General features: G+C 65.2%; 3 protein-coding genes across 3 annotated transcripts in view; 2 read left to right on the forward strand and 1 right to left on the reverse strand.

Annotated features, from left to right (window-relative positions):
• Nucleotides 1-442: 442 nt before the first annotated feature.
• On the reverse strand, nucleotides 443-3,121 carry EMIHUDRAFT_199879 (hypothetical protein; the record flags this gene model as incomplete). The annotated part of the gene is made up of 1 exon (XM_005791803.1): nucleotides 443-3,121. One exon carries the CDS (start codon nucleotides 3,119-3,121, stop codon nucleotides 443-445), a length of 2,679 nt encoding a protein of 892 aa, XP_005791860.1.
• A 143-nt stretch (nucleotides 3,122-3,264) lies between these two features.
• On the forward strand, nucleotides 3,265-3,957 carry EMIHUDRAFT_351390 (hypothetical protein; the record flags this gene model as incomplete). The annotated part of the gene is made up of 1 exon (XM_005791804.1): nucleotides 3,265-3,957. A coding segment is annotated over one exon (169 nt), but the record flags the coding sequence as incomplete, so codon positions are not given.
• Nucleotides 3,958-7,759: 3,802 nt separating this feature from the next.
• Nucleotides 7,760-8,127, forward strand: part of EMIHUDRAFT_199883 (hypothetical protein) — a gene marked incomplete at both ends in the record, with an annotated part of 5,697 nt that continues 5,329 nt past the window's right edge. Inside the window, one exon of the mRNA XM_005791805.1 lies at nucleotides 7,760-8,044. Within this exon, the coding sequence (XP_005791862.1) occupies nucleotides 7,760-8,044 (285 nt within the window). The remainder of the gene's footprint in view (nucleotides 8,045-8,127) is intronic.

The following is an 8,127-nucleotide window of genomic DNA, read 5'->3' on the forward strand; positions in this document are numbered from 1 at the left end:
CCGGCACGGGGCCCGCAGCGCTGTCAGCCTACGTCTCTGGACTGCCGTGGCCATTGTCGTTTCTCTTGCGTAGATTGGGTGGATGTACCGCGTTACACCTCGTCTCGATCTCCCACACCCGGGCCGGCGCCGACACGCGGCAGGCGCCATCAGTACCGTAGCGCGCGAGTTAGGCGAGTAGCGAGTAGCGGGACGCTCTCTCTGGCCTAGTCTCTGGCTGTGTGCTGTGAGCTCTCTGTGTTTGTACTAGTTATCACTAAAATTGGAGAGCAGGCCTCTCCTAAATCGTGACTCCGTACTCGAACCCAAACTCATACAAAAGAGAGACACCTTTTCTCCCAGTAAGCTTAAAAGTACAAAAGAGTTCCCCTCCGGGGATACGTACATCACTGTCAACACTCACTCGTGCGAAGTACCGGCCGTGGAACGTACTAAACAACCGCTAACACGAAAGGCCCGTGAGTGCCACATAGTTGACTTTGTCAATGCCATTCAAGCCACGCTCCAAATCGGCACCTCCTAACGGCGACGAGCACTCGTCGCCGGCGCCGGACGCCACATCCTTCCCAGGCGCATTCACCCCCGAGTATTGCTCGCTCAACAAGCCACGCTTCAAATGGGCCATACCGCCTTGCTGCCTCCACGGCGATGTGCGCCTGGCGATGGTACGCGCCGCATCCTCCCATTCCCGTACATTCGACCCCTCGTGTACATAATGTTGACTTTGCGTGCGTTGGCATCGACGGGGAGGGTTGCCCTGAACGGTAAGGCACTGCGAGTCGTCGAGCTGCGTGAGCTTCGATACGCTGGAGGCTGGCCCAACATGCGTTCCATCGGGGACGTGCAAGCCAGGATTGACCAGAGCAAGGTGCGAGAGATGTACGCCGGCGCCAATCGTCAGTGGAGGAAACTCCATGTAGCCCTTTCCAAAATTGTGCGCGTAAGCCGACGCTGCCCCGTCAGTGCTGAAGCATTCGCCAATCGTGATCAACGACGTCTCCGGCTGCATGGGGTATAAGCCACCACGAGCAGGAACCTCGGAGTGCCGTCCGACGGTGGCCCCCGCTAGTCGGAAGAGAGTGCGCGGAAAAGACGTGCCGGTCCATAGTCGAGCTATTGGCATTGTTAGAGAGGTGGCCGTTCTCGCGTTGAGTGCCAACGCGCTGGTCCAACGCGAATGCTCCCTCGTGTGCCAGCCGTACGCCTTGCCAGGCTGCGCGAGAGAACCCATTAGCGAGCGAGAGAAGAGGACGGAGCACACGGCGTAGAGTGGCTGGACGAAGAGCGGTTGGATGACGCATGCGGTGCAGATGGTGATGGTAGAAAACATGACGAAGGTACCCATGTCCGCGCCGCGGTCGAGTAGGCCTAGTAGCACGGGGCCAGAGGTAGTCGCGTGCCGCTGAGCCCACTCAACGGCGTCCGAAAGCTCGGCCTCAGATGTGACGCGGCGAGCTGGTGCACCAACGGAACGCGCGAGCGCGCACGCATCGAAACCGTTCAGAACCGTGCAGAACGGCTGTTGGCCGGCCGCGCGCTGCAGTCCGGACATCATACCGAGCTCGCCATCTGTCAGCACAACAACAATCACGGGAAGTCGGGCGCGCACCGCAGACGCGAGCTCCAGGCCCGTCATTCGCCACGCGCCGTCGCCCACAGTCGCAACCGCGATCCGGTTGGAGTCGGAGACTCGAGTTTGGCGCACGAGGGCGAGCGCTGCGCCGAGCGCAGCAGGGACTGCGAAGCCCATGCTCGAGTAATTGACGGGCCCCATATATCGCGCGCCACGCACACGGAGCGACTCGGAGCCATATGTCGTGCCATTGCCCGAGTCGGTGGTGAAGGTGGCGTCTGGCATGCACGCCTGCAGTCGCCGGAAGAGCACGCTCGGGCTCACCCATGTATCAGCAGCGCCCCGTACGGCTGCCTCCTCGTCTGCCACGGTTGTGGCAAGCGCTGCATGCGCTCTGCACACACACGCCGCTAGCTCCTCCTGCACAGATGTGGCCGGTGCGTGGCCGATCGACTCGAGCGCCCTCAACAGCTCACGCACGAAGGCAGCAACGTCGGCGACGATGGGCACAGCGCCACGCACGTTGGCGCCCGGCACGCCCGGCTCAATGTCGACGTGAAACACCGTGACCCGACGGCTGGGCCAATTGTAGTGCGCGGAGGCGAGCTCTCCCATCCGTGCGCCAAGGATGACCCACACGTCGCACGCCTTGTCGAGCGTGCGAAGCGGGGGTGGGATTGCAGGCCCTACTCCTGGCCATAGCCAGCGTGGGTGGTCCTCCGGGAAGACACCCTTGCCGGAGAAGGTCGTGGAGACGATGGCGCCCGTCCTCTCCGCAAGCTCGACGACCAGAGGTGTCGCCTTGGCAGCCCCAAGGCCAAGATGGAGGCGTGGCTGTTTTGCGTTGCGCACGGCGTCCACCACCGAGGCCACGGCTGACTGCAGCGCAACGTCAACAGCCGGCAAGGTGGGCGTGGTCTGATGCGAGACATCGGCTAACGTGGAGACGCTACGGCGCACCAGCACAGCCACCGGCGCGGGACACCCACCGCGTGCAGCCGCAGCCGCCAACCGCAGCGCGCCTGGCGTCGCCATGTCGAAGCTCTCCGTGCACAGCTTCGCCGCCACGTCCATCGCGATGCTGTCTGATTCAAGACCCTCGGGCTCGAGCACGAGCACGAGCATTGGCGTGCAGTCCATTAACGCCTCCCCGACCCCTGAGAAGCTTGCGGGGGGCGCAGTACCCTCGATGAGGATCGCGCCAATCGGCCCACCTTCACGGTTGCGCCGCGCAAAACCGTCCGCGATGAAGCCCGATGACTGGCCATCGGTCGCCACTATCACCTGCAGTGCCGCCGTCTCATTTAGCCGCGATACCTCACCTCGGATGGCGTGCATCAGATCGAGGAGCTCTTGGCTGGCCGGCGATCCCACGATGAGCCCGACACCCGCCTCCTGCAGCTCTGCGCACATGCGTGGAACGAGTGCACGCCACTCGGCGGAGGGCGAGGCGATCGGCGAAAGTGACCGTTCGGCGGGCTGTGGGGAGAGGTGCTGCTGCAATGCTCTCCACTCGACGATGACGCACGACGCGCACGCGGCCACCATGTGTGTCATCGACGTCGATGTGGCGGCCTCGCGTGAGGATGAGCCTTTCGTCGCGGCGTTCGAGCTGCAGACAGAAGTACCGACCGTGCTGAACGAAGTGCGCATCCACGCCGTCGAGTGGGCATGCGATTGCGAAGCAGCATGCAGCGATGGTGATCGCGACTCTGGCAAGCGCCGTTTAGTCCCGCCGTTTATAGTGACTTGCAGCACCGATGGAAGTACTTTTGCGCCGCCCATCGTCACTCACGGCGGAACAGCGACAGGCATGGAGGCGAGGGCGCTCGTCCTACGGAACGCGCCGCGGCGTCGGCTGGCGCGCGATGAGCCTCGCCGCACTGCTGGCCCTGCCTCGAGAGGCGCGCTGGGAGCAGGCAGACCGCCAGGGCTGCGACGACCTGTCGTTATCGATCGCGCGCGCCCTGCTTGAGCGGCAGACCAGCTCTCGTCGGACGGCGGCGGCCACCGCAGGAAGCTGAAGGCTTGGCTAGGGTAGGACGCCGTGCAGGCGCTCGCGGCGTGGTGGCTCGCAGCGCGGCTTGTGGCGGACCACGGCTACACGGAGCCGGAGCTCTACGCCGTCATCGAGGCCGAGTGCTGGTACTCGCCGGACTTGGGCACGATACGAAAGGAGCTCGTGCGGCGCTGGCTGCCTCGAACCGCCCTCCATCACGGAGAATGCTGACCGGACGACATCGACCACAACCCGCGTCAAACGAGAAACGTCGAAGGCATGCGAGCGACGCTCGACCCTCGAGGGCCCGAGTGGAGAGGCGTGATCTGAAAGACCCACGCCTGGCTCCTCGGGGTACGGGGATCATCTAAATTCTCGTCCCTCCCAGTCCCACCCACCGGCGGCCACCGGCCTGCGCGCTGGCCGCTGCGGCAACCGCCACAAAAACCAAAACATGTGCGCGTAACTCGCGCTCTCTCACGACCTTTCATGCGGTGTCTCGCTCCGTGCCGGCGAGGAAGCGCTGGAACTTGCGCTGGACTCGCGGAGAGCAGCGGCGGCGGCCAGCTCGGCGAGACTCTCGACCGACGGTGTGCGCGGCCTTCCGGCCCCGGCCGCGGCGACGGCCTCGCAGACTCGCCGGTTCATGTCGAGCGCGCGCTGCCGCGACAGGGCGAGAGTGGAGGAGGAGTAGGAGAAGCGGTAGGTTCGCGAGGGTCGCCCCTCGGCGCTCTCCCACTCGTCGAGCAGGGAGGGAGGCGTGCGGAGCACGTGCGCCTCTGCGGGTGCCAGCGCGGCGCGGCACAGCTCGTGCAGCTCGGCCGGGCTGCGCGGCGCCCCGTCGAGCCAAAACGCATTGTCAAAGTCGAACTCGAGTCGCGAGACGCCTGCCGCAGCCTCGCGCGCGCCACTCGCCCCGCGAGGCGCCACGCCGCCGGCCAGCACGGCGCGCGTCGCACCGGCGCAAGCGGCCGCGGCGGCGCGAGAGGAGGGCGAGTCGAGGCCGTCGCCCTCGCGGACGAGGACGTGCGAGACGAGGGGGCGGACTGGCCCAACCCTGGCCGCCCGCCGGATGCCGCGCCCACCCGGCACGTAGCCCAGCTCGGCGAGCGGGCCGAGGTCCGCCTGACGGGGAGAGGGGAAGGACGCTTCTGTGAGGGCGAGGAGAGGCCCTGGAGAGACCGTGGCTGCCTCCGGCGCAACGACGGGCGGCCGCACCTCGAGCGCCGAGACGAGGAGGAGGCCCGCCTGCGCCGCCGCCAGCTGCACCTGCAGGAGGCAGCCGCCGGTGGGCGGTGAGCGGTGGCGGCCTTGGCGCGCCGCATCGCCGTTGTAGGAAGAGGCGCCGCTGCGGCGAGGCGCGCGCCTGCCACGAGTCTCCGATGGCGCGCTGGTTCGGGTCGAGCCGCGTGCCGCCCTGGCCGGCGAGGAGCGTCACCCAGATCTGGCCGTCGCGAGAGAGGACGGAGGCGGCCGCCGCGCAAAAGTCGCGCAGGAGCGCGCGCTGCCGCTGGATCTGGTTCCGCCTGCGTGGCTCGGGCGGCGCCTGCGGGAGGTTGAAGACGACGCGGTCCCACTCCTCCGACGGGTAGCGGCGGCTCAGCTCACGCGCGTCGACGCCAAAGTCGCATCGCGCACCCGCTGCGCGCACTCGCGCCAGCGCCTCCGCGGCGCGCGGATACCGCTCGTGCAGCTCCATCTCCTCCTCGAAGGCGGTCGCGGTGACCTCGATGGCGCCGCGCTGCGTGGCACAGAGCGCGGCCGCGTAGCTGAAATCGGCCTCGCCGCACAGCAGCACGCGCGATGGGCCCGAGAGCGGCTGGACGCCGAGGTCGAGCAGCGTGGGGAGCCGGACCAGCATGGAAGGTAAGATTGGAAGGTATTGCAATAGGCTTCAGGGGCGGTGCTCTTTTTTATGTGTGGTTCATGAAGAGCCAACGTAAAAACTGTTTTGACCGCGCAAGACAAAGGGTGGCTAAGGGCTCTGCCCGCAAGGCGCCCGCGTCGCTGACGCGGTACAGTACCATTGACTAATCCCGAATGTGTGTACACACACACACACACACACACACACACACACACACACACACACACACACACACACACACACACACACACACACACACACACACACACACACACACACACACACACACACACACACACACACACACACACACACACACACACACACACACACTAATCCCGAAGAAGAAGAGTAACTAACTCTTTACAGATACAGTGGGTTGCGGGCATTAAGAAACCTTACCATTAAGAAACCCTACCAAGCGATTTCCGCGAAATTCTAAGAAACCACGGCGCGCCGAGACTGGAACGTTTCGGAATTAAAGCATGCGCGACGCTGCCTCTTTGCACCGCTCGCTCGCGGCGGCGGGAGACATGGCCGCCGATGCGGCTCGCACTCACTCGGCGGGCCTCCGTCCCACAGCCGCCCGGGCGTGCCACGGGTCGGCCTGGCGCTGCGCTGCTCGCACGCTGCACTGCACAAAGCTGCGACAACAAGGGGAGGCTCCTGAGCTTGAGCGTTGAGCAGTGCAGCTGCGGGCGCTCGTGGGCGGCTGTGCAGTGTGAGAGTGCCTGATTGGGGGCGAGTTGGTGCTGCGCCAGGCCCAGGGTGCGCAGCATGCCCTCTTGCTCTGTGCTGAGGCATGCTGGCTGGCGCCCAACACAATGCCCTGGGTACATTGCTCCACGCCGTGCTGGCTGGTGCAGTACTGCCAGTGCGCCGACTGGCGCGCAGGGTGCGCGTCGCCGCGCGTGGCACGGATGGAATGCTTTGTGTATGGCAGATGGCACCGCCGCGGGTGACCGCGGTGTGTCCCCCGCGTGTGTGTGTGTGGACTTGTCACTTGAGCCTCTATGATTCGTAGACCATCTGCGCAGCGCCTCGGAGAGGCGCGCAGGAGGCGCGCTTTGTACTCGGTCGGGTTTGGATGATAGCGGGGGGCCCCGCCGGAGGCTGGTTGTTGATAGCAATACCATTTGTTGTTGTTGTGTGATGTGTGATGCGGGAGAACAAGATAGGTGGACGCTCTTCACGACAAGTCAGTCTCTGGAAAAGTGGTAGGCGACACTGTTGCGAGGCGTTTTTTTGTTTCACTCAGGTGGCGTTTATTTTTGCTTGGGCGGCCCTCATGCTGAAATTCTGCAAAAACCCTGGCCGGCCCCTGCGGTGCCCCTACCTACCTACCTACCTACCTACCCTACTTATGGGAAACTAAAAAAGAAATCACTCGATGGGTGAAGGTGGGGTACTATACCAACTAGAGTGATGGTTGGTGGTACTCTCCTGCATCCACAGTCCTTCTTGTGACATGGGAGGCCACTCTCAAGCCCTACAAGCATCAGATCACCCATTTGGGGAGAGTTGACATCGTGATTTCCGCGGAAAATTTCTTTTTCTGCTGTGAAAATTCCAGCTTGAAGAGAGGGAAAACCCCGACGGGAGGGCCCAGACCTACCCTACCTACCCCGGCATGAGGGCCGGCCAAGCAAAAATAAACGCCACCCGTTTCACTCATTCAGTCAAGCCGGTCACCAGGAGAGAGGATCGGATGGTTCGCCGCCGGCGGTCCGCCTCGCTCACCTCATCGCCCAGCCGTGCCCGGACATCGCCCAGCCGTGGCCGGAGCAGCAGCCGCAGCAGCCAGTCTTACGATAGTCGTAGCCGCTGCAGAGGCCGCAGCAGTAGCAGTAGTCGCAGCAGTAGTCGTAGCAGTAGTCGCAGCAGTGGCCGCAGCAGTGGCCGCAGCAGTAGCAGCAGCCGCGGCAGAGGCCGCCGCCGCCGCAGAAGCAGCAGCAGCAGCGACGGCAGCAGCAGCAGCAAATCCAGCAGCCGCAGTCGCAGCCGCCATCACAGCCGCAGCCGCCGTCCCAGCCGCCGGAGCCGCCGCCGCCGCAGCCGGAGCCGCCGCCGCAGCCGATCCCACAGTTCACGAAAGGCGGCGGAGAAGGTGGCGGAGAAAGCGGCGGAGAAAGCGGCGGAAAAAGCGGCGGAGAAAGCGGCGGAGAAAGCGGCGGAGAAAGCGGCGGAGAAAGCGGCGGAGAAAGCGGCGGAGAAAGCGGCGGAGAAAGCGGCGGCAGATAAAGCTGCGAAGCAGGCCGCCGTCCTCCCTCTTTCTGCCTCTCCGCCTCTTGCGCGGCACCTGGCCGGTCCGTTCCGCGGGATGCGGCGGGCGCAGGTGCCGGCGCAGCGCGTCGATGCGGAGTGGGGCTGCCGGTGCGGCGCCACCAACCCCGCGGGCGCGAAGCTGTGCCAGACAGCCGGGTGCGGGACCTGGTTCTGCCTCGGGTGCGGCAGGCTCGGCCACCAGCTCGTGTACTGCAAGGCGACGCGCCAGGCTGCGCCGCAAGCGGTGACGGCGCCGCCGGAGCCTGCGGCAGTGCCTGCGGCAGAGCACGCGGCAGAGCATGCGGCCGGTGCGGCCGGTGCGGCGCGGGAGATGCGGTCGGTGGAAGTGTGGGGGCCTGCCCAGTCGGACCAACGAGGTTCGAACTCTTCGCCCTCTTCTCTGGGGTGGGCCGGGTGTGCGCT

The sequence above is a fragment of the Emiliania huxleyi genome (genome assembly GCF_000372725.1).
Source record: "Emiliania huxleyi CCMP1516 unplaced genomic scaffold EMIHUscaffold_11, whole genome shotgun sequence".
NCBI classification, from domain to species: Eukaryota; Haptophyta; order Isochrysidales; family Noelaerhabdaceae; genus Emiliania; species Emiliania huxleyi.